Source organism: Mya arenaria, chromosome 13, assembly GCF_026914265.1.
Source record: "Mya arenaria isolate MELC-2E11 chromosome 13, ASM2691426v1".
NCBI classification, from domain to species: Eukaryota; Metazoa; Mollusca; class Bivalvia; order Myida; family Myidae; genus Mya; species Mya arenaria.
This window is the reverse complement of record NC_069134.1, coordinates 37,742,697-37,769,553: the sequence shown is the minus strand read 5'-3', so window position 1 is coordinate 37,769,553 and position 26,857 is coordinate 37,742,697. Positions and strand designations below refer to the sequence as shown.

Sequence of the window (26,857 nt, the reverse complement as noted above, 5' to 3'; positions counted from 1 at the left end):
ACATTTCCGAACTCTAGCTGTGAATTCATCCACCTAGCATTGTAAGTTCTTATTTGCTAACAAATTGCATTTTGTTATGAATAATAACATGTCTTACAACCCGTGTCTAAATTACACTTCTATTAAAGCACGCTTATTCCGATTCTGCATCACACACAAACTGCATAATACCTCCTCGCCCAACATAAACGGTGTTTAAACATACAAAAATTGGCCCATGTAAGTGCACTAACCGTCGAAAAAAAAATATGCAAATATTCAACGAAAAAAGCTAAAATAGGTACAAGTACAAGAGAGGTGCACTTTGACTAAAAAAACACAGTTTCAACTCACGCAATTTTCTATTTTCAACTTACCTACCAGGTGAAAATAACCTCCCATAACACCAAAATATCTTCAAACACCGCCATTTTATTCCGCATCACACAATTCCCTCACTTAAAATTCGTCAAACACAAAACACGTTGGACCCCCTGCAATACCTACACATGTAAAACAAACCTAAATTTTGATTGATAAACCTTTAACTACTTACTTAATAATGCATTTAGTAAAACTATTAATTAGTAGTAACAAGATTGTAACCGTGTATCTAAAAGCAGACAGCGCAAAAATATTAAATGATTGTCTTGGTGAATGCTAAAAGATTTAGTGCGGTCTACTTAAGTCTCATAAGGTAGAAATACTGTGTTTTATTGCCATTTTTATAAAGTAAACTCGGTATCTTTCATAAGAACCATTGTTTTCGACATTAATTCATCCTTTTTGGAATTATATTTAAAACAATATTATTATTATTATTAATTGTGGTAAATCTTATTTGGGAGTAAGATTGAATCTTTGATTATATTGTTGTATACAGTATATTATATATAGTGTCTCAATATATTTATGTGAGTGTATCATAATTTAACTTGGAAGAAAGTTGGTTAGTGTTTGACTACTAGTATGTAGTTTTAAACTTTAGGTTTCATAGGTTAAACTTGTTTTTAGACATGCATGTTGATGTATACACAACTTTCAGGTCTGCACTTAAAACAATATTTTATTTAATGTTACACAGGTCAGGGCGTTCCACCCTGTGGTCCCGAGGAGTTTGGATCATCATGTCAACTCACTTGCCACTGTGCCGACCTTGCGTCCTGTAAGGCTGATGGCTCGTGTTCATCGTGCAGTTATAGATGGGGAGGCCCGACCTGTCAAATACAGCTGGGTTGGTGAAATTTAAGTTGAAAACTGATTAGTAAATACCCAGGTGCATGAACAAATATTTAAAATCAAAAGTACTGGTTTAATGGCTATAATTTGTTCAAAAACCTTACAGGAGATTTTAATGCTGCTCTTGTTTTGTTGATTTTTTTTGTAAATTTGTTTTTGAATATTGTTATAAATATACAGTTTTTTATTTTCAGCTAAATTAGATCCATCAGCCTTGACCCTTACACAGCATGATACCAAGGGTAGTAATGAAGCTGGGAATGCTGTTGATGGAGATATCAACACATATGCTTGGGCTCAAAATATGGACAATGAGTCGATTGCATGGTGGAGGGCCAGTTTAGGAAAGAAGCTACCTATACATCATGTTAACATCAAATTCTTTCAGGGTGTTGGTGGTAAGAGTTTTATAGAGGTAGAGGATAGTGGTGTTAAGAGTTGTTTACAGTTTGAGGATAGTAGTGGTATAAGTTGATTACAGTTTGAGGATAGTAGTGGTGTAAGTTATATACAGTTTGTGGGTAGTAGTGGTATAAGCTGTATACTGTTTGAGTATACAGTTTGGGGATAGTGGTGGTAAGAGTTGTAACTAATGTATACAGTTTGAGAGTAATGGTGTTAAAAGTTGTATACAATGTGAGGATAATGATAGTATTTAGAGCTGTGAACACTTTGAGGGTAGTGGTGGAAAGAGTTGTATACAGTTTGAGGATAGTAGTGGTAAGAGTTGCTTACAGTTTCGAGATAGTAGTGGTAAGCATTGTATATAGTTTGGGGATAATGCTGGTAAGAGTTGTATACAGTTTTGGGTTAGTGGTGGTCAGAGTTGTATACAGTTTTGGGTTAGTGGTGGTCAGAGTTGTATACAGTTTGGGGTTAGTGGTGGTCAGAGTTGTATACAGTTTGGGGTTAGTGGTGGTCAGAGTTGTATACAGTTTGGGGTTAGTGGTGGTCAGAGTTGTATACAATTTGGGGTTAGTGGTGGTCAGAGTTGTATACAGTTTGGGGTTAGTGGTGGTCAGAGTTGTATACAGTTTGGGGTTAGTGGTGGTCAGAGTTGTATACAGTTTGGGGTTAGTGGTGGTCAGAGTTGTATACAGTTTGAGGATAGTAGTGGTAAGTGTTGGACACAGTTTGGAGATAGTGGTGGTGTAAGTTATATACAGTTTGAGGATAGTAGTGGTATAAGTTATATACAGTTTGAGGATAGTAGTGGTATAAGTTATATACAGTTTGAGGTTAGTAGTGGTATAAGCTGTATACAGTTTGGGGATAGTGGTGGTATAAGTTGAATACAGTTTGAGGATAGAAGTGGTTTAAGTTATATACAGTTTGAGGTTAGTAGTGGTATAAGCTGTATACAGTTTGGGGATAGTGGTGGTATAAGTTGAATACAGTTTGAGGATAGTAGTGGTTTAAGTTATATACAGTTTGAGGTTAGTAGTGGTATAAGTTATATACAGTTTGAGGATAGTAGTGGTATAAGTTGAATACAGTTTGAGGATAGTAGTGGTATAAGTTATATACAGTTTTGAGGTTAGTAGTGGTATAAGTTATATACAGTTTGAGGTTAGTAGTGGTATAAGTTGAATACAGTTTGAGGATAGTAGTGGTATAAGTTATATACAGTTTGAGGTTAGTAGTGGTATAAGTTGTATACAGTTTGAGGATAGTAGTGGTTTAAGTTATATACAGTTTGAGGTTAGTAGTGGTATAAGTTATATACAGTTTGAGGTTAGTAGTGGTATAAGTTATATACAGTTTGAGGATAGTAGTGGTATAAGTTGAATACAGTTTGAGGATAGTAGTGGTATAAGTTGTATACAGTTTGAGGATAGTAGTGGTTTAAGTTATATACAGCTTGTGGGTAGTAGTGGTATAAGCTGTATACAGATTGAGGTTAGCAGTGGTATAAGTTATATACAGTTTGAGGATAGTAGTGGTTTAAGTTATATACAGTTTGAGGATAGTAGTGGTATAAGTTATATACAGTTTGAGGATAGTAGTGGTATAAGCTATATACAGTTTGAGGATAGTAGTGGTATAAGTTATATACAGTTTGAGGTTAGTAGTGGTATAAACTGTATACAGTTTGGGGATAGTGGTGGTAAGAGTTGTAACTTGTATACAGTTTGAGGGTAATGGTGTTAAAAGTTGTATACAGTGTGAGGATAATGATAGTAAGAGCTGTGAACAGTTTGAGGGTAGTGGTGGAAAGAGTTGGACACAGTTTGGAGATAGTGGTGGCCAGTGTTGTATACAATTAGAAAATATGTTTTTGAAACAATTTAATGGCTTACCTTCCTCTAAATTCATTAAAAAAAATCTGCTAACTATCAGCAATGACGACTTTCAGACAAAACAAAAATGAAATAATATTATAAATAGTGTTCATTTCATCTATTTTTGAAATAGTAATATTTCTAAGCCTTTGATCATTAAACAAATGAATTAATAACTTCTTGTAAAAGTTGACAATTTTATTTAATTGATTCTTAGGAAATACCAAAACTTCCATAATTTTAAAGAAAACTTTCAAAGTTAAAAGCTTTGAAGTCGAAAATATCAAAACCTTGTGTCAATTTTACTTCTATGGTCACAATTTCAATAAAACTTGAAGTAAAATGATTTATTACAATATGAATCTGTAAATTTGGCAAGTTACAGAACTTTGCAATTTTTTTGATTTTTAACATACAAGTTGAAAAATGTGGAATAATCATTGTATTTGAGAAACTTTAACTTCCACATTTCAGTTGAAAACTTCCAATATTGATAGAAAGGAAGTACATACTTGATAGCATTATAAAACTACTAAAGTAATGATATTCAAATTTATTATCTGCAGATAACAGCGTACCGCCTCGTCGCCCTGGTTTTTCTGTCGCCATCACAAATGAGACAACCGATTATTCTGACTCTGACACCAACTTCTGCCATCAAGACCAATCGTATAATGGCGATCAGCTCACAGAAGTTTCCTTAATGCAATGCTCAGGCATTGGTCAACACATCACCGTGTTCAACCAAAGGGGAGATAGAAAAAATGACTGGTCACGTTACGCAAATCTGCAGCTTGCTGAAGTGGAAATTATGGAAGATATTGGTAAGTAATCAATGGCTGGTTACTTAAAGAATGTATGAAAAACAATCCCATGAAAAACTGGCGATTATACATGTATGTCCATATGAAATTGTGAAGGGACCCTAACCTTCCCTATTTGATGTCTTATTTTAAGAGATGACTTCAAATACCTTTTAACTACCCCTGTTCTAATAAATACAATGTAGTCTTTAAATTAAAGGGACTAGACACCATTGCAAGAAAAAAGAATATTGTCAAAAACTAACATAAATTGATATCATTGTGAACAATGCATTGAATCTTACTTATGTATCCTATCGCTTACGACACATGTATCTTTCGCAGATTTTGCACATTATATTCACTGGGTCTGTCGACCACATAAATCCCAGTTAATTTATAAATAACATTGGTATATGTATCTGTAATAATCATGTGACTTTCACATGCTTACAAACCATGAACTGGGTAACCATTATGCGCTATTTTAAAACAGGTTAACTCAGCTAAGAAAGCCACAAAATATTCATTTAATCATGTAATGATGTATTATCGGCCTCATACAAGCCAATATTAACAATTCCAGGCTTGTTTTGTGTAAAAAACGTTTTTGCCAATTTTTGGACCATCTGGTGTCTAGCCCCTTTAATGAAGTAAAATCTAACAAAACAAAAGTAATTTTCAAAATTGCAAAATATATTTTTAAGGCTGCAGTGATGGAACATGGGGTCAGAAATGCGATCAGGAGTGTGGCAAATGTCAGGATGGGAAATGTTCCCGTGACGGAGGCAAATGTGAAGGTAAGAGCATAAAAAAGTAGTCAGTAGTCAGTAGTCAGTAAAGTCTAAATAGTAAGTACACATTTAAGTTTTGAAATTATTATTTTAAGTTCAACAAACAATATTTTGAGACAATGGTACCCTCACACAACTAGTTGTGAGCCCAAATAAAGGTATTTTAAGGCCACTTCAATCTGACTAATTGAGTTTTAAAATCTATTTCTTAACTGCAGCTGCTAATGTGTGTGTTTATGGACAAATCTACAAATGTCTGTATACTTCTGACAGTATTATTAGATGACAATTTAAGCACTCTTTTGCGCTGTTTGTTTAATGACGTCTACTCTTTAATGTGATCTGAAAATTATGATACAATATCAAAATTATTATTGTGCTGTAGTATATACAGGTAATAAATAAGCATCCGTTAAATATGATGATTTTTTATATTTAAGTACCTGCCGTATGTGTGAAAATAACATTTTATGTATAGTTCATGCAGAAATTGTGTGTATTGGATCGGTGGCCTTAATTGTTTACTTTAATAAAATGAGTTAATTATTGATAGCAATCAACTAACATTTACCGAAATACGAAGATAATTAAAGAACTACACAAGAAAGATATTGAAATGCGCCTAATATTTAAACAAATTCATTGTTTTTGATTTAATACATGTTATAAATACCTCACTGACTTAAATGTTTTGGCTCCGATTTTGACTTTTTGCGCTGCATCCTATCTTTTGTAATAGGAGTTTTTACCCGTTTTCTCACCATTTTTTTGGCCTGTGTCTTATCTATGCTATCTTCCTGTACATAGTATAATACAGTAATGCGTTGTGTTTTGCAAATTAGTGTCACAGTTTTGCAAATGGCGTCTCTCAGGAGATCGGTGATAGTATACCATTTTTTTACAAAAAGTTTGTTCTTAAATAATTGTAAGAAATCTTCATTTCCTTTCAGGAAATTGTATTGAAGGCTGGTATGGAGAGAAATGTGACACACCTTGTTCCGAGTTTTGTGCTGGATGTGATCAGACGTCTGGGAAGTGTACGGCCTGTGTTGGGGGAAATCGAAGATCTGGGGAAATGTGCGACCAGTGCCCACAATGTCTGAATAACCAATGCCATGTAAACGGAACTTGTAAAGTGTCATGTGCTGACAAAACCCAGCATGGGGATAATTGCGATATACCTTGTTCAGTTACGATTAAAGATTGCGTTGAATGTGAGTCGGTAAACAATAATGCTCTCTGTTCAAAATGTGTCGATGGTCTGTATGGGTCCAGGTGTATGGAAAAATGTCCAGATAACTGTGAGTCTTGTGATAACGACACGCTGTGTACCGAATGTATGAAAGGATACTCTGGACCAACTTGCAGTGCGATTTGCAAGCATGATCATTGTTCCCATTGTAATGTCTCTGGCGATTGTTTGAAGTGTGAAAAAGGGTTTTTCTATGAAAAATATCAAAAGAAAATATGTGTCAGCTGTACAAATATTACTGAGTTAAGTAACTGCTATGATTGTGAAAGTTATGTCAAGTGCATAGAATGTCAACCAGGGTTTTATCTGAAATCTGCAAATCAGTGTGAAAAATGTCCCGACCATTGTCTAGAGTGTTCGTCAGAAAGTACGTGTTCCAAGTGCGAGTTGGAATGGAGCGGCGTTAGTTGCAAATGTGGGCCCTACTGTAACCAAACCTCTACACTCGCCGATTGGTGCATTGAGACTAACGGATCCTGCACGAAAGGCTGTTCCGGGGAGAATTACACAAGTACTTGTGACAAACACTGTCCAGGAATTGATTGCCTTGTGTGTACACAGAATGACGGCCAATGTCTCCAATGTGTTAGCGGTAAATATGGGCAGTACACGTCCTGTAGTGACAATTGCGGCCACTGCTTGGATGGAATATGTGACATCCGTGATGGTACCTGCAAGGGGGCGTGTCACAACACTTACCATGGCGATAAATGTAATCAGACTTGTCCTGCTAATTGTAACTCTACAGATTGTATACAAAGCACAGGGGCGTGTTTTGGTTGTATAGGAGGTTTCTTTGGTGACAAATGTGATCAGACATGTCCTGCTAATTGTAACTCTACAGATTGTAAACAAAGCACAGGGGCTTGTTCTGGGTGTAAAAAAGGTTTCTTTGGTGACAAATGTGATCAAGAATGCAATGCAAACTGTTTGGATTCTAATTTTGTTCATGGCTGTCAACAGCAAGATGGCAATTGCAAAAATTGTAAACCTGGGTTTTATGGTGATAAATGTGAACAAAAATGTAACCCTAAATGTCGCTATGACGGTGGGGCGTCAGGGTGTAGGAAGTCTGACGGTCGATGCCATTCATGTGAAGACGGATACTACAGTCTAAGCTGTGAATTAAACTGCAGTGCAAATTGTATAAGCAAATGCGATAAAGACTCTGGTCATTGCTTTGGATGCAAAAGCGTGTTCTATGGCCCATTCTGCAACAAATCATGCCCAAACAACTGCGCAATGAACTGTGATCAAGATTCGGGCAAATGTTTTGGCTGCAAACCGGGGTCGTATGGTTTTAAGTGTACAGACATCTGTTCGAGAACTTGTGCTGTAGAAGGATCCGTGGCGGATTGTGCCCAAGATGATGGGACTTGTGTTACATGTCCGTTTGGAAAGAATGGAAGATTTTGTAATAAAACCTGTCCAGGTGAGTTAAAGTGACACTCGTATTTAAAATCAATATGTACACAGTATGTATAACAAACATAAATTTTGAGTGATAAAGATTGTAACTGTGTATTTAATGGCTGAAAACGCACATTTAATAAATGACTGGTGAGTCTTAAAAGATTTACAGTGATCAACTATTGTCTCATAAAGTAGAAAAAACAACATATTTTCTGCAACTTTCTTTCAAATTAAGCACAGTTATGATTCTTCATTATAACCATTTTTTTCCCATGCTTATCCATCCTTTTTCTGTAAATTAAAACAATTGTATTCGTTGTGATAAATCTTATTTGGGAGAAAAAGTGCATCCTAAACATTGTAGTTCTTCATCGTGCGGGTCCCTCAGGAGCCATATTACAGAAGCATCTTAAGATTTTAAGAATTACCTTTTTTGTAATTAATTTTTCTTGAATTATTTTATTTCGTGAAAAAACATATTCTTTAAAATGGTGTTTTCATTTATTAAAAACTTGATATTGATAATTTAATTGCAGAATATTCATTTAGCACAACACGATCTACCAGTGAAATAAAGCAGTTAGGGAATGTGTTGAATTTAAAGAAATGGTACCATTTTAACTTAAAGGGGCTATATACCAGATTATTCAATTGCAAGAAAACAAAATGTCAAAAACTTACAATATATACAACGCATTGAATCTTTTTTAATGATGTATCGCATCACTTACGACTCATGCATCTTTTCCACATTTTTTCTTATCCGAAATTTACTAAGGTTGTCTACCAGGTAAATACCAGTAAGTTTTAAAAAAGCGTTGGTATATTTATCTTAACTCAATAACAAATATGATTTAAACTGGGAAACCATTATGCGCTATTTTAAAAGGAGAAATACATGATAGTTGTGTTAATATTTTAACCATGTTAAGCTTACATTGACAATTCTAGACTTATTTGAGGAAATACTACATATTTGCCGATTTTTGGACCATCTGGCCCCAATATCACGAAAATACTTAAGTCAAATGTCAAACTCAATCTCAACACATTATACCACATAGCATCAAAATGTATTAAAAATCATATATGTTTTTTACAGTTTTATAAGCACATTCTATCATAGAATATGCTGAAAAAAGCCTTTGGTCAAATTCCAATGGAAATCTATTTTACAGCCAAAAATGTATGAGTACAATTCTGTATTCTTTATAAAATACTCAAGTATATTTTTTGCTCTAGATTTAGTTTTCTTTGAAATATTAACAAACTCTATAAGAAAATACGTTTTCAAAAAGTATAAAACATGGAAGATTTTGAAGAAAACTCCCCAGTTATGCCCCTTTTACATTAGGAAATAGTTCTTTTAAGTATTCGCCAGAAAATGACTTAAGTTTTTAGTATCCAATAATGATGAAAATATGCTTTTATATGGTTGAGACTGAGTTTGAGATTTGACTTTATAAGTATTTTCGTGATATTGGGGCCTGGTGTCTAGCCACTTTTAGATGCTTCTGTATAATGATTGTTGTCCTTTCAGGACCATTTAATATAACTTAGTGAATCTTTGTAAAATACAGAAGTGTTTTTATTAGGATACATCTTTACCTTGTGGGACAAGCACAGGGGAGTATCACGTGATCGATATAAAACATCGGCCGAACCATTCGGAACTCCTCGGCCATTTTTTTTAAAAACAACCTCGTATGTATTTGGACGGTTTACATACTCAAAAAGAGGTACGTCTAAGTCCGCTGCAAGTAGATCGCGTAGTAATATTATTCAGCAGTTAAACTGTATGACTTTACTCTTGGAACCCTTAATTATATTTGCAATAATATACTTCACTGACAATCAATTTAAACTAAGATCAATAAATACAATTCTAAAACACTGCATGTCATAAATGATATAATTCAAAAATTAACGAACTACTTCAACTGATGTACCGGCATACATCCGAGGTCGTTTTCGATAAAAAAAAATGGCCGAGGAGCTCCGAATGCGGCCGAACAAGATGGCGAATAATTCGCCCGCTTCAACGTATAATTTCGGCATTTAACGGATGGTAAATATTAAGGTATGATCTTCAGAATAGGCGTAGAGTTTCAAGGGGGGGGGGGGTGTACCCGCATTGTAACACAGTTTACTCGCGTGTTTTTTTGTTTTTTGTTTTTCGGAGGTTTGCTTAGATAAAGCCTGAAACTCGAAACAGATTTTATTTCTGTGCGTTCATTATACGTTGAAGCGGGCGAATTTTTCGCCATTTTGTTCGACCGCTGTACTATAACGATCACGTGATACTCACCTGTGCATGTGGCCCGAAGTGATGTGGTATATGTTTTAAATTACGCCGAACATTTTATATAATCATAATGCATTCTACTATTTTTTAAACAAAGCAAATAATGTTTAATTGCCACAATTGTTCGCCCTCGTGAAAGGCGCAAGCTGCGCTCACCAGTTTTATGACGCCAACGGTCCATATTATAGGACATCAGCCTACCATATATATATATGTTTTGCTAGATTTGATATGGACCGCTGACATCATAAAGCTTGAATTTCATTAAAACAGTGATATACGGACCCCTCAACTTATATATATATACAAAGAAGGGACACATATAGATGTAAGGTATTATAGTTTGGTTTATTAAACCAAGCCTACACATATTTTATGGTACATTTTTATTTTATAATAATATAAATAATAATATAAACTAATTGGTTATCTGATTGTTTTTGGAGTCTGCATATGAAAAAAAGTATGTCCAAATATACATGCTAATGGAAAATAAACAAGCACTAAATTCAATAATTATATTGTTTTTCTCAGGGTTTTGTTCGAGACAAGATGGGGAGAAGGGCGTTGGACCGTGTGACCAGATGACGGGCGTGTGTATACACAACTGCCAGCCCGGGTACCACAGTGACACTTGTAACATAAGATGCAACGATAGATGTAACGGTACGCTGTGTAACCGAATAACTGCGGAGTGCCTCAACGGCTGTGTAGATGGATTTAGTGGGACAAATTGTGCAAAGAGTAAGTTTTATATATATTATTAAGATTTAAGGGTGAGCTGCTTTGAAGATATATAGTTATATAAAATGGACTACTGACGTCATAAAACCGGATATTAATTAAAATATAGTGATATACTGACAGATCGACTTTATGCATACAACATTTATGGAAGGTATAAAATAATAAGCTGTTAGCTTTCATTATAGATCGAGCTAAAGAAATCCTTACGCCTGGTACATGTTTAAGAGCAGCAGGCTCTTGTTGGTTTGTTTGTGTTGCTTTAATGCACCAAACAATTGTAACCACGCCCCCCCCCACCCCCCAAGGTCCGGGAAATAGCGGGGACTTTGACTTTCGGTCCAGCCAAGCCCGGATAAATCCCCGCCCTGCGGGGACGAACTGCTGGTAAAATTCCCGCCAAATGAACCCGCACCCCAGGGACCCTAGGTAAGGACCATTCCCCGATATTTTTGGCGCGAGGACAAAACCACCGCATTATCTGGCACTGCGGGGCCACCTGAAAGGTAAAACACGGCCCATTTCCCCCGGTATACCCCCGGACCTAGGGGGTCGTGGTTACAATTGACTGGTGCATAACCCTTCATGTTATCCATTTGGCAAATAAGTAACTGTGCAGGCCTTTTTCTATAGTCCCCACAAGTCAAACTATTGGACCTATTCCCCTAGCAAATATATATATATGTTTCCCAACTTTATTTTATGGAAGTCTTTTTCCTGTAATGGTACATTCAACATCCTAATCAATAGTATGGTGTAAAGTTTTTGGGATTATTGAATTCAGAAATCGTTGTTTTTCATCACCTTCAGAGAACAGTATGCAATATTAACTGTAATGATTTAGAGCAATAGATATTTATACTCATATGGATTTATATTTCAGGTCTTTTGAAATGGGAAAAGAAACTTAATTTTGATAATTTCCTCATTTTCAGAAGACAGAGGAATGTTGTTGTTTTTAACTGTAAAATGTCCCATTTTTTGTAAAGCGATTATTTTTACTTAGTATGGCATATTTCGCAATGCAAATTTCCTCAAAATGTCTAGGGTATTTTTCCCAAAATGGGCAGAAAAAAAGCTCATGTGAGATTATGCTATTCATTCTTCAAGTGTGAACGTTTATTCAACCCAAATTGTAATCAACTACTATATTCACGGTTTCTCCATCCAATTCTGGTTACTTTTCAATATAAGCTTGTTTGGTATGCATGGGTAAACTTTAATTTTGGCTGCAACTTGGAAACTGGTAAGAGTTTCACATGAAAATTGGATCAAATATTAATAATGCCAACGCGCATACAATCATATGTAGCATTGAAATTCATATTAGTCAAATTTTGACTTATGCTCTCATTGAAAATGAGGAAAACAAACGAGTGTTGATCATCTGTATGTTCTTCTCATTTACAGATGATGCCTATTGCAAGAACAAAAACAAAATTGTCAAACACATAAAATTGACATTTTCGTTACTTACCACATATGTATCTTTCGCAGTTTTTGCGCTTTTTTCCAATCCAAAATTTACTAGGGTTTTCTACCACGTAAACCCAGTAAATTTAAAAATAGCATTGGTAAAATATGTGAGCCGCATCGTGTGATTTTGGGCCCTCGGACAATTTTTGCATATTTTGAGGTTTTTCATTATTTAGAAAGTTGAATTATTTCTGAAAACAAATCTGCTTTCCGTTTTCAGAAATATGCACAATTAATGAAATATACAGATTTAAAGTTCGTGTTTTTTTAATCCGCGTCGACAAGAAGCGAGTGTCAATATAAACATTATAAAGTGCGATTGTTTTAACGAAACAAGTCTGGTAAAAGATTTGCGTCAATTTTATTTCTTAGCTGATGTTCTTTTGAGTATATGAATGATACTAAAACCACTAGCGGATTCAGGGGGGGGGGGGGGGGGCGCACCCGGCGCCCCCCCCCCACCTTAAATCGTCCAAGCTTATTCTTATTTCAAAATAATGGAAGAAAAGTAATAACATATGCACAAAATACACAGTTTCAGACTATAATTTGGTAAAATGTTCTTTGGAGAGGACCCCCAAACCCCCTGTCAACACTTTAAACCAAATGAATTTCGTTTCTGAGGGAGGCCGAAAGTCATAAGGGTACGCCCCTAAGTTTCACCCCCTCTAACATCAAATTCTGGACCCCCCCCCCCCCTTGAAAACAACAAGGTAATACATTCATCCCCAATCAATAATTTTTAGATTACAATCGATCATTGGAATATCACTATTCTTTATTGCAATTGACATATAACAGCATCTGGATTAAGTTTGCAAATCCGGATTTTTTGCAAACTTAATTTCTTTGTTTTTTACCAAATGTTTTTTATTTGTGTATTATTGAAACGGTTTGGTAATACTCATATTAAGAGATATCTTTTTATTCCTGATATTTGATTTTTTGTAATTAAAGTCAACTCTTCCAATGGGAATTTTTGTTTGGAAAATTCTCCCACATTTTTAAAAAAGAAGAAGTGATAAATCACAATCATTATTACCAATGGTTATAATGTTCATTTGAAAAAGTGTGTTTACAGTACTATTTATCACGTATTAAACCGTTAAAAACGTTAATGAAGAAAATCATAAACACGTTGGGATCAACATGATCAACGATATTTTGTTTGGCCTTGACCAGAGATGGACATGGTGTGTTTGTCAACCGAAATATGTACATGAGTACTGATTGCGCTTCCCTTTTGCCGTAAATACCTAAGTTTAAGGATTTATGAATAAATGATATAATTCAAGGTTAATATTATGGAAGGTGGTTATTATATTTGGATAATTTATAGTGTTAATAAGTGGTTAGTGGTAATAGCATTTTGTTACTTAAAGGCCTAGTTTAGTCCTTCTATAAGTGCCCCCCCCCAAAAAAAAAAAAAAAAAATAAAAATAAATAAATAAATAAATAATAAATAAAAATAAATAAATAAATAAATAAATAAATAAATAAATAAATAAAATAAATAAATAAATAAATAAATATAAATAAATAAATAAATAAATAATAAATAAATAAATATAAATAATAAAATAAAAATAAAAAATAAATAAATAAAATAAAAAATAAAATAAAAATATATAAAAAAACCCTAATCTAATTGTCTTATCAGATCTCCGATCTGAGTATCCTGTTGTGCAGTTTGGGATGTTTTATTATATGGACCCTAAATGGCCCTAAGCCAATAGACGAATACACAGGAAATTGGCCCCTACACCAGTGAAATTAGCTGGAGATGCACAGCAGAGGATTATCATGCCAAACATTCCTTAAACTAGGCCTTTAAGTTCAATAAAGATATTTTCTCTTTATTGGTGTAGATTTAACATGTTTCTATTTCATTGATGTTTAATGCAAATTGTAGCTGAAATTTAATTTTGGCCTCTTCGTATGGTAAGTTATATTATATAATGTAATGATTAGCCCTACACTTGAATTCACTTTTTTTTTAAAGTTCCATAATTGAGAAAAATGGTCGACTTTTGCTTGTGGTTCAGTTTTGTTTATTTGTTGTTGTTTTTTGATAAAATCAATCTTACATAGATACATTTTGCATTAGCGTTGTAAAATTATTTGAAAGGAACAAAATGTACTTTATGTATAATAATGTATAATTATGTACTTTATACTTAATCTGCTTTATATTTATTCGTTCACTCCATATGTATTTTAACCAGAGATAGACCAAAGTGATGGTGGTAATTCTGGTTGCTGTTGCTGTCATCCTTTTCATTTATTGGGAGGAGGTGAGTGCTGCATTAGGCAAAAAAATAGTTTGGTCAGGGTTACAATCTTTAAAAAAATGGCAGGACAGATAAGCTTTTGTCTTTATATAAACACGTTATTGTTAACCTTTGGGAATGGTGTTAAAGTAATCTTCTGTATAAAGCTTTGAAGGTTTTAAACTACATATTAAAACACATTTAAAACAACAACATAAAACTGACTAAAAAACAGTAGGGTCGGCGTCTATTTCATAAGTAGGGTCTGGTAACCCGAACCAAATGTTGTTAGTTTTATAGATTCTTTTGTTATACCAAATGAAACCATTTTCATACATGTCATTTTTAAGCAACGGCAACATTAAATTAATCACTCTCGTTGGCACAATGTTGCGTTTGTCCACAAAAATCTCGGTCCTGTGATAACCCAAAAAGTATCAAAGCTAGGTTAATAAAACTTTGTAAGTGGAAAGAGGGCAATATGGATATGATGCACGTTAGTTTATTTTTTTTGTCAGACAAAGTAATGCAGAGTTATGGCCCTTGATCTATCAAAATATAGCCAATTTGGTCCTGTGATAACTCAAAAAGTATCAAAGCTAGGTTCATGAAACTCGGTATGTGGACAGAGTGTAAAATGAAGATGATGCGCATAAGCTTATTTTTTTCGTCAGTTAAAGTTAGAGTTATGGCCATACTTATTAAAAATATTGCTGTTGGCTGAATAAAATCTCGGTCTTGGGATAACTAAAAAAGTATCCAAGCTAGTTAATGAAACTTAGTATGTGGAAAGAGGGCAATATGGAGAATAGGAGAAAATGCACTTTAGTGTATTTTTTTGTTAGACAAAGTTATGCAGAGTTATGTCCTTTACTTATTAAAAATATAGCCAATTTGGTCCTATAATAACTCAAAAAGTATTTAAGCTAGGTTCATGAAACTTAGTATGTGGATGGAGGGTAAATGGAGATTATGCAGATTAGTTTTTTTTTCAGACAAAGTTATGCAGAGTTATGGCCCTTGACTTATTAAAAATATAGCTGTTGACAGAAACAAATTATCGGTCCTGGGATAACTAAAAAAGTATCCAAGCTAGATTAATGAAACTTTGTATGTGGAAAGAGGCAATATTTTAAACTGGGAAACCGTTATGCGCTATTTTAACGGGGAATCACTGATGACACTGCAACATGATGACAGCAACATGATTGTTGCGTTTATTATTTTAATCATGTAGAATGATGTGTTATCGGCCTCTGTGTAGCTCGCATTGATAATTCTAGGTTTCTTTCGAGGCAATACTGTATTTGCCGATTTTTGGACCATCTGGTGTCTAGCTCTTTTAACATCTTTATACTGTTATAGAAACATACATATTTTTTAATTACCAGATGGATTTGCAAGAAAAAGGGCCGACGAACGAAACTCCCTTGAAGCATCTGCATTCCTCTCCCGAAGAAAAGGAAACTCTCATTAAAGGTACGCTAGTATGCATTACGGGAAAAGAAGAGCAGCCCCTATGAGGTGAAAGGAGCAGATATCGATCTAATTGTAAGTATTTAAGTATCAGTTTTGGCATCCATTCAGAGCTCCTCTGCCATTTTCCATTGAAAACAATCTCGATGTATGCTGGTACAACAGAAGATGAAGTGGTAAAAATTTAAATAATAGTATGAAATAATTGTAGTGTTTAATGCGTATTATGTAGATCTAAGTTTAAACTGATTCCCCATGAAGTGTATTATTGCTTGAATAACTAAGATTCCCAAGAGTAAAGTCAGTAAGTTTAACTGCTGAATTGAAGTTACTACGCGATCTACTTGACTTGCAGCGAAGTTTAATGTAAAGATTTCTGACATTGTTAACTGCCCATATACACAGAGGTTGTTTTCGAAGGAAAATGGCCGAGGTGTAAGAAAGCGCAATTTTGATGTAAGTAGTTATTTATGGCGAATTGCTCGAACGCTTCTTATCCAATTCAGCTTTATAATACATGAGTTTACAGTAATGTATAATGATTTTTTTTTTATTTTTGGATATCTAGCTGACAATGTTAAAACACTCTTAACCAATGCCAATATGCATGTGTGTGTGTCAAGGACTATCACTCTGGCTAGAAATGTTGTAGAGTTCTGCCCTCTTGCCAAAAAATGTCATGTTCTGATCTATTTGTGTGTTCTGAATTAAAGCTGCACTCTCACAGATTGACTGTTTTGATAACTTTATTATTCTTTTTTTAGAATGTGCCAATTTTTGCGTAAATGTCTGAGAACCAGTGATCTAAGACTGCTGACAAAGGATCAGATAGCAGTTTTTCATATATATGTTTCAAAAAATGATGTTTTATGCCTAAACAAATTTTTCTAAAGCGTTAGTAATGCTATTCGCCAAAAAAACTTCAATCTTCAAGTGTAAATATTGAAAGCTGTGATCGGATATTTTGTCACCAGTCTTATATCACAGGTTTTCAGATATTTATGCAAAGATTGGTTCATTCCAAGACAAAAAGAAGTCAAAATGGTCAATCTATGAGAGTGCAGCTTTAAATTCTTTTTGCTGTTTAAAATCTATTCTGTATTCTAATAATTTGAAAAGAAAATCCAATTATGTGCTGTATGTTAATTCAAGACTGCATGGTTATTAGTTAGAGTGGTTTTAGACTAGAAGTATTGGTGTCCGGCTCTCACCCAAAATGTAGTGGGTTTGATCCCCATCAGGCTAAGAGTACTCAAGTGGTGGTTTAGGTGTCAAAATGGCATGATTTGACCCCCACCAAGTTAAGAGTGGTGTATAATGTTGGGCTTCCATTTTAGTGTTTGTGGGCTCGATCACCAGCAGGGGTACTTTCCCATGGCCTCAGTACTGACCCGAATATCACGAAAATACTTAAGTCATATCTCAATATCAGTCTCAACTCAATTTTAAAACCACAATCTATAGTCATTGAATATGTTGATAACTGTGGGCTACATTCCAAATAAAAAAATATTTAACAGCCAAAATTGTTCTTGAGTACACTTCATTGTTTTTTAATAATTACTTAAGTATATTTTTAGTTCTAGAATTAGTTTTCATTGAAATATTGATAAAAAAATATCAACACTTTCTATGAGAAAATATGTTTTTAAAAATTATAAAAAATGTTTTTTAAGTATATCTTTAGCTCTAGAATTAGTTTTCTTTGAAATATTGATAAAAATTTTTTATCAACACATTCTATGAGAAAATACACAAACACAATCCCATGACAGGTCTCCATAAACTCTTCCTTTAAACCAAGTTTGGTAAAGATATGTGAACCCTGACTAAAGTAATTTAGTTTCAACCGTTTTTCTATTTTTAGTAACAGTGACCTTGACCTTGGTCATATGAACCCCAAATGCAATCCCATGAAAGGTATCTATAAACTCTTCCTGTAGACCAAGTTTGGTCAAGATACGTCTACCCTAACTAAAGTTATTCAGTTTCAACCGTTTTTCTATTTTTAGTAACAGTGACCTTGACCTTGACCCTAGGGGCCCTAAACGCAATCCCATGAAAGGTATCCATAAACTCTTCCTACAGACCAAGTTTGGTCAAGATATGTCGACCCTTACTAAAGTTTTTTCAGTTTCAACCGTTTTTCTATTTTTTTAGTAACAGTGACCTTGACCTAGACCCTAGGGACCCCAATCGCAATCCCATGAAAGGTATCGATACACTCTTCCTATAGACTAAGTTTGGTCAAGATATGTCAACCCTAACTAAAGTTATTCATTTTCAACCGTTTTTCTATTTTTAGTAACATTGACCTTGATCTTGACCCTAGGGACCCTAAACGCAATCCCATGAAAGGTATCCATAAACTCTTCCTATAGAAGTAGTTTGGTCAAGATATGTCAACCCTAACTATTCTTCTATTTTTAGTAACAGTGACCTTGATTTTAGGGACCCCAAACACAATCCCATGACAAGTCTCCATAAACTCTTCCTTTAAACCAAGCTTGGTTAAGATATGTGAACCCTGACTAAAGTAATTCAGATTCAACTGTTTTTCTATTTTTAGTAACAGTGACATTGACCTTGGTCCTAGGGACCCCAAATGCAATCCCATGAAAGGTATCTATAAACTCTTCCTGTAGACCAAGTTTGGTCAAGATACGTCAACCCTTACTAAAGTTATTTAGTTTCAACCGTTTTTCTATTTTTAGTAACAGTGACCTTGACCTTGACCCTAGGTGCCCCAAACGCAATCCCATGAAAGGTATCCATAAACTCTTCTTATAGACCAAGTTTGGTCAAGATATGTCGACCCTTACTAAAGATTTTCAGTTTCAACCGTTTTTCTATTTTTAGTAACAGTGACCTTGACCTTGATTCTAGGGACCCCAAACGCAATCACATGAAAGGTATCCATAAACTCTTCCTATAGACCAAGTTTGGTCAAGATATGTCAACCCTTACTAAAGTTATTCAGTTTCATACGTTTTTCTATTTTTAGTAACAGTGTCCTTGACCTAGACCCTAGGGACCCCGAACGCAATCTTATGAAAGGTATCCATAAACTCTTCCTACAGACCAAGTTTGGTCAAGATATGTCAATCCTAACTAAAGTTGTTCAGTTTTAACCGTTTTTCTATTTTTAGTAACAGTGACCTTGATCTTGACCCTAGGGACCCCAAAGGCAATCCCTTGAAAGGTATCCATAAACTCTTCCTATAGACCAAGTTTGGTCAAGATATGTCAACCCTTACTAAAGTTATTCAATTTCATAGCGCCGGGAATTCCACAGGACTCTTTTGTCGCCGTCTTCAATTCACAGGTTCCACTCGCCATTTTGCATACTTGTGTTCATTCCAAGATAAAAATTATAACCTTTTTCAAAACGTTCAGTCTGTGAAGAGTGCGCTTTAAATAAGACCTGTAAAACAGCTGTCGATGTGAAACTGTAACATCTAATCAACTATGGGTAAAGAGAATCAAGCGTGGGCTACCGTTGGCGGCATAGACGTGCTAATTTTTATTTAATATGATCGAAGAGCTATTAAGTTATCTTTTTAAAAGTCCATTATTTGAAAGCCCAAAAATCAGTTGTCCAAATACCCCTCGTATGAATTTTTCGTCTCACCGGAATATTTTCATAAAAAATCCATTGCCTCCAGGGTTCGGAGTCACCATTTTCTAGTTTATATGTCCTAATTGCGAACTCCTTCTCCTCAGAGTCACTTGTTCCCCAACTTGTTGCAAGGCACAATCGTGAAAATAATATCCAGTAAAAGTCACTGATTTATTAATTATTGTGATTATTCGATTAACTAAACTTTTACTATTTCGGAGATACAACAGAAACACAGAGGTCATACATTCCGAGTCGCTGGGACAAATACGAACCAAAAGCATCTACAACCGATCATTTTTGCGAGTAGGCCTTGTGTTCGATAGAGAGACATTTTAAAGAAAGGTAATAACTGAGCAAATCTGAGAACATGCACGTTGCACTGGTCAAGGTGGTATCGAGGCTGATCTCAACGCGTCTGCTTGTTCATAAATTGATAATCATCAATGTTAGTAATGAGCATATAGACAATCTTAACGAAATTGCAAACGTAAGTGCCTGTTCTTTTGCAGTGTTTTTTCTGAGGTAATATATTAAGTATTTTAGGAAAAAAAACTAAATATTTTTTTAATATGATTGTAGATGTGAGTGTTTTTTTCTGGAGTTTTCCGTCAGTCTCTCATAAAACCAGGAATCAAAACTTATGTTTGTAGATTTTTTATAGCGCCCCGAGGGTCGGTATTATGTTATGTGCCGTCCTCCTCGTCTTCCAGTCTCTGGTGTCGTGTTGTCGTGTACTGCATGAACTGGTCTGATGAAGAATTCGATACTATACAGAATCGATGCCGTACATAGGAGGAATTGATGGTGTCAGACGTGCGCAATTAGGTATTCACCGATAAGACTATGAATCAAACTCACGTGGGTGGGGGGGTGCGGGGCTTATGTGCACTATGCTTTTTCAAATAACTTTATACAAATCATCACTACTTAAAAGGTGTGTCGCGCGCAATTTCCGTCCATACCTGAAGACTAGAATCACCATGGGGGGGCGTTAGCTGGTGAATTTGTACTGTCGTTAGCAAGTTCGTGTCCGGGCCATAACTGGGAACTAATAAAGCGATTTTCAAATAACTTTATACAATCATCACACATTAAAAAGGACCTCGAGCCGATCTTCTTCGGCGTATATGCTCCGTTTCGCGGTGCTCTTGTTTTGTTTTACTTGTAAATATAGTTTTAAGTTTGTATTTTAGGCAAGCCTTTTTATTCTGCTCAATACAAACTTAATTTGTAAGAGTTATGGCCCTTTGTAATTTTTAAACAAATACATTTATTCATGTTTTTGTAAGCCCATTATTTAGGGACTTTATATTTCACCAGCAGCATTATAAAGTCAGACCAAAAGTGTCCAGTTAGTGTCCAAACAATAACTAAGTTTAGAATCCTTTCTCAAATCAGGTGAGCGATATAGGGCCTATTCTGTGTTTGTCTGACAAAAAACAATAATCAATCTTTGAGTTTAAATTGACAAAATATTGTTGTAGAATGGTTTGTGAAGACATACTATTGGATTACTTTTGTGTCAATAGGATTAAGGTTTCTGCACTAAAAATTATTTAGAATAGCATTTGGGTCAGTCGGTTCACGTTCAATATTACTGATAGTATAATGGAAGCAGTGACTTAAAATTAATTACACAAACAGTTCTGCTCAATTGCTTTGATTTAACATACCAGTTATGAAACTTGGAATACTAGTTTCTTGGGGCATAAATGAAAGACCTTGTTTTGTCACATTACTTGTAATCAAGCACTACTTCCTCTAAAACAATTTCAGGTGATGGTTGGGCACACCAAAGAAGACATAGATCACATTGGTCCGGCATATGGTAGACAGGAGTTTCACACTCTGCCAAATACTTCATCAGAGGAGCAGAAGCTTCTCAAGATCCCGCACTGCACACTTAGATATAGTCTTTGACTACAACAAGGGGATGAAAGTACAGAGAGGTCCATTGAAATCAATTCTGTGCTGCGTCATTTCTTCATTCTGGAAGTCGATGGACAGGATTTATCATGGCATCAGGTGTGCAGTTTGTCGACTATCAGCAGTCTTGTTCACCAGTTTTGCAACTTGAGCTGGTAAGCTTTATTGCTTGAACCACAGCATAAGAGGGGGAAGGTGCAGAGCTCATCAAAAGTCTCAAAAGTTGAAAACTAGGAAAAAGAAGTTTGTCAAGAGTGTGAATATTTGCTTTGAAAACCATCGTTACGATGATTTGGTTTCCTTTGAAACTTGATACATACTCATGGTGTATGTTGAATGAATTGAGATGCTTAAATAAAGAACCGCTATTCAAATATCAGGAAACTGCATTTTTCATACTAAAGGTAAATGATGTCGCATTTCCTGTATGTATTTAAATGAGATATGGTTCCACAATTAATATTTTAGGGATTTTTCTCATCCTAATGAATGAGAATTAATTGTTACAGCGTTATATGAGCTTAATATGTGTTTTCTGTTTCTTTAAAATTGGTGAAGAAAATTGTCAGAAGATAATTAGACCATTATCCATTACTGCAATCATACAATCAAATATACAGGGACAAACCCACTGGGCATATAATATAATTAAACCCTGTTGGCCGAGGCAAACAGAGTTACTTTCAAACGTTAAAGCTGCACTCTCACATTTTGGACGTTTTTGACAACTTTTCTCATTTTATGTCTGTGGATGGAACCATCCAATTTTGCGAAAAATTAAATGGCAGATTTTTCTATTAAGTTAAAACATTGATGTTTTATGCACTTTTCTTAAACCGTTAGTAACATTAATTTTGAACGGAATATGAAATCCTGTGATCTGATCTTTTGTCAGCAATTTCTTTTATCATTGTGTTTGCAGATAATTACGCAAAAAATGTCTCATTCAAAAAAAAAAAAGTTTGTGAAAACGGTATATCTGGGAGTGCAGCTCTAAATGTTTAATTTCTTGATTTTACTACTGTTTTAGAAATTAAGGGGTTGGGGCATATTTTTAGTGTTTTATGCTTTTTTATGATTCATACAGTCATACTTTATTCCTCAGGGCATAACTTACAAATAGACAAAACTGGAAAATGGTCGTTTCAAAAGGCCAAAGATAATGCAAGTTGAACAATCATATTGTTTCATGGCTTGTATTTTGGTATATTTTGTTGCATATGGCTATAGAAAAGTTTGAAAGTTAAAAATAAATTCATAGTTGAAATGATGGCTTTGAATGGTATTGTCAGATGAAAAGGCACTTTTAAGAATAGGTATAATGGTACTTTATTTATTTTGATCAATTTTAGATATTGTATGAAAATTATTATCTTATTTAGTACATGAGACCTTTTAAACAGTTATTGACACATATAACAATGTGTATATGAAGCTTTAGATCAACACTTAAAGCTGCACTCTTACAGATTGTCAGTTAAGACACAAAATTGTCTCAAAATCTGCTGATTTGGTTATCATTCCTTTAATTCAGTCATATTAGATAATTCACAATAGAACCCATCAGAAATGTAAATGCCGAAAAATTTCATTTACATTAAATTGTTCGTAATGCTTTTAGCCATAAAACATCATTTTTTTAACTAATATATGATAAACTGCTATCTGATCTTTTTCAGCATTCTTATATCACTTAAAATTGGGTCTAGAATTATGCCAAAAAATTGTCCATTTAGTAGACAACAATAAAGAGTTACCGGTAGTCAAAACGATCAATCGGTGATTGCAGCTTTAAATACACCTTTTAAGACCCTGTAAAATTCCAATGGTTTGCCTAAATCGTGTAAAGCTAGCATACTGTTTATAACAAACCATACTTATTGTTTAAAAGTGCAATGATATCTTTGTACAATGTTTTTTATATAATTCATTAAAGAAGTCAAAACAAATTTGTTTATCTCTGTAATTGTTTTCTATTATTTAAATGACCCAGACAAAATGGGAACGTCAGTGCTAGTTCTTTTACTATTAACATCCCATGAAGTTTCTATTGGGTAGCAGCAAGGAGGTGTTATATTAAGGATTGCATCTTTAACCAAATTATAAATTTATATGCACAACATACAGCGTGTAGCCGCCTATACGATAATACGCGGCTGAATTCCACATGATTCTGACAAAAAATCAACCAAGTTGCAGTATGCGAACTTGACTACATGAATCTAAAACTGGTTATTTTCCAGTACTAAATAATGCACATCGGAACGCCCAGAATGCACTAGATTGCACCATGGTTTTCAAAATTTTCAAGTTGCCCGAACCCCCACCAATTTATGAATCCTCATGAATAGAGGGGTAGCTACGCCCCTGACATAATTTAAAGAAACCACAGGGGTGGCTAAACAAACACTTGTATGTTTATAATACGCCAGTGATCTCCATGGAAATGCAATCGTCAAAGAATCTGAAGGGATGTTTTATGGACTACATTTAAAATACACAAGTGTTTAAAAAAGTTTGATTTCAGTCACAAAGAACAACCATACCCCACATTGTTGGAGTAAGATGAAATGTCCACTTTCCGCGAAAAAGAAAGTACATTGAACATGTTCTTTGATTCAAGTGACTATTTTTTATAAATATGTTACAATACATAAAATACGTTATTTTTTATAATTGTTTACCCATGTTGAATTTATTTGGCAAATTTATAAGAGATTTATATACAAGGGCATAGCCAGAAGTTCGTGGAAAAGCTTGAAAAAATGAAAACATATGCAGCATATCTTTTAAACTTTCATACAATAATAATCAGGTATTGAAATTAGAATTCGAGATCATCGTAAAGCATGTTATAACGACAACGTAGTGATCACTATGGAAACAGGTGGTCGCGCATTCCTCCGCAGTTGCTAAAATAACCCATGACAATATCTTGTTTGTTGCCCACTCACATTGAAACCATAAAAACGGCGCGAAGGTTTGCCACTTTGACGTGACGTTAATAACGTGTGATGAAGTGAAGTTTTAATGTCAGTGCGTTTGTTTGTTTTATTTCAAAGGAAACTTTAGCTTGAACGAATAGTTAAATTTTGTTTAAAATGACGCCGAAGACAGATTGATAAAACGGGCAGTGATACAGTTCTGTGTAAACCTAGGGAAACTCCATCGCAAACATTAAACTGATGAATGAAGCATCGAGTGAAACTCAAGTGAGCGAATGCTCGTTTACAGTGGCACAAGCGGTTCAGTGAGGGGCGGGAAAGCATTTGTGACGACGTGAGGTCTGGGCGACCGGTTTCACAAACTACAGTGTGTGACGTCGAGGCCGTAAAAAACACGTTGACGCTGATCGTCGAGTCACTCTTTATGAAATTGCAAGATGTTGGAACATGAGTTATGGGTCGGTACGGAGGATAATGAAAGACAGTTTGAAAATGAGTCGAGTGAGAGTGCGCGTTGGGTTTCACGGCTGCTGACAGAAGATGAGATGAGCAAAGAGTACGGGAATCACGCCGATCCTTAGCTCGGTACTAAAAGGAAGGAAACCGTTTTCTTGAGAAGATAGTCACTTGCGATGACCTGACTGTTTTTATTTCGACCTGAGACAAAACAGCAAAGCAGTCAATGGAAGACTACCAGTTCCCCGCCTCCGAAGAAGGCACGACCATCCTGCTCGATAGGGAAGTATAGGTTCATTTTCTTTTTGCTGTGCACGGTGTTATCCTACCTCCATGCAGTTCCGCAGAGCCATCTGTGACGGGTGCTCCCTACTAAAAGGTAAAGTTATTATAACAAATATTCTTTTTATCAATATTATGACTTGATAAAATCTGCATAAAACAATGTTTTAAAAAGTTTATGATTAAAAATATGGGATTGAATAAGTGTTAGTTTTAATTATATTTGATGAAGTACGCAAAACGCGACAAATGTTTATAAGCCTCATTTATGTTCTCCATTTAAGGCGTGACTTGTAGAGGGCGATGGATTTAAGAGACCACTGGCGTTGCATGATGGGTGGATTCTTCACCAGGAAAATGCATCAGCACATAGATCGGAGAGGCACCGACTACCGCGACAATCCAGCTTGAAGCGGAGATCCTTCCCACCCCCTTTATTCGCCAGACCTACCACCATGCGATTTTGCCTTATTTCCGAAACTTAAATGTGAACTAAAGGTAAACGCTTCAATGACTTTCAGGCACTACAGAGTGAAGCTCAGACACGCCTGTATTTTTACAAGTCAGAGTGGTTCAGTGACATTTAGCGGCAGTGGGTAGCGAGACTTCGACGTTGTATTGCGGCGAACGGCTCTTACTTTGATAAGTTTATGACGTTGACGTCAGATTTCTGACGTTTGAACTGCGCGGGCTATACTGATCTCATGTTAATGAAAAGCTGTAGTTTCTTTATATTTTTATGTATCAGTTTGAAGTTTTCTATGTCATTTACAGCTGAAATAGATTTTATAGCGAGCGTTGAAAAATATTAAAATGTGTTGATTGTATTAAGGAATTCCACGAACTTCTGGCTATACCCTCGTATTAAGAAACTCGGAAGTATGTGAATGGTTTGGACCGGCTTCCTCAGCCGCTAAAGAGGATATGATTATGAAGCGTTAAGGGTTTTAAAAATCATCTCTTACTTGGATTTTATAGATTTTTATTACGAAATAAAGTATGGCGTATCAAACGAAGTGTTAAAGCTAAGCTATTGATGGCTGAAAACCCTTCAATATGTTGATATGTGCTAACATATAGTCTTTGAAGTCCAATATTTGGAAATGCGTTTCTAACCCGATTCACAAAAGGCTGTTGCACAATCAGTTGATTGACATAATCACGTGATAAACCAATAACTTCCATTAAGGTTAAAATATTCAACACCTTAGTATGAGTCCCTGTGGGCGAGTGGATAAGCGATCCGTTTTTTATTCTATGTGTTATCTGCACCCCTATGTCTGCTCCCAACTTGAACAAGATTATTTTTAATACTTCAATCGTTTTTTAAAAATGCAATTGAAGTAAGAAAATCAACCTGGTTACTATTATTTCTGCAATTTCAGTACCAGGATAAATAAATATACTATAAGTGTTTTCAGATGCATTACGAGAAAAATATGTTTGTTGCCAAAACATGAGAGAGTCTCTTAACGGAAAAGTTTTGACTGTTACTCAGTCAGTCCGATGGTGATAAATATAATGCATAGCATCATCGCTCTGGAGTACGAGAACGTTGTATACAGAGTATTTTTTTTTTACTGAACATGCGTC

At 35.0% G+C, this 26,857-nt stretch overlaps 1 protein-coding gene across 1 annotated transcript in view; it reads left to right on the top strand.

The window, feature by feature from the left end:
- Window positions 1-16,584, top strand: part of LOC128212806 (multiple epidermal growth factor-like domains protein 6) — a 28,381-nt gene extending 11,797 nt beyond the window's left edge. The window contains exons 2-9 of the mRNA XM_052918127.1: window positions 1,064-1,213; window positions 1,413-1,616; window positions 4,067-4,324; window positions 5,011-5,103; window positions 6,048-7,781; window positions 10,602-10,811; window positions 14,513-14,581; window positions 15,949-16,584. Of these exons, the coding sequence (XP_052774087.1) occupies window positions 1,064-1,213; window positions 1,413-1,616; window positions 4,067-4,324; window positions 5,011-5,103; window positions 6,048-7,781; window positions 10,602-10,811; window positions 14,513-14,581; window positions 15,949-16,034 (2,804 nt within the window). The 3' untranslated portion in view covers window positions 16,035-16,584. The remainder of the gene's footprint in view (window positions 1-1,063; window positions 1,214-1,412; window positions 1,617-4,066; window positions 4,325-5,010; window positions 5,104-6,047; window positions 7,782-10,601; window positions 10,812-14,512; window positions 14,582-15,948) is intronic.
- Window positions 16,585-26,857: the final 10,273 nt, after the last annotated feature.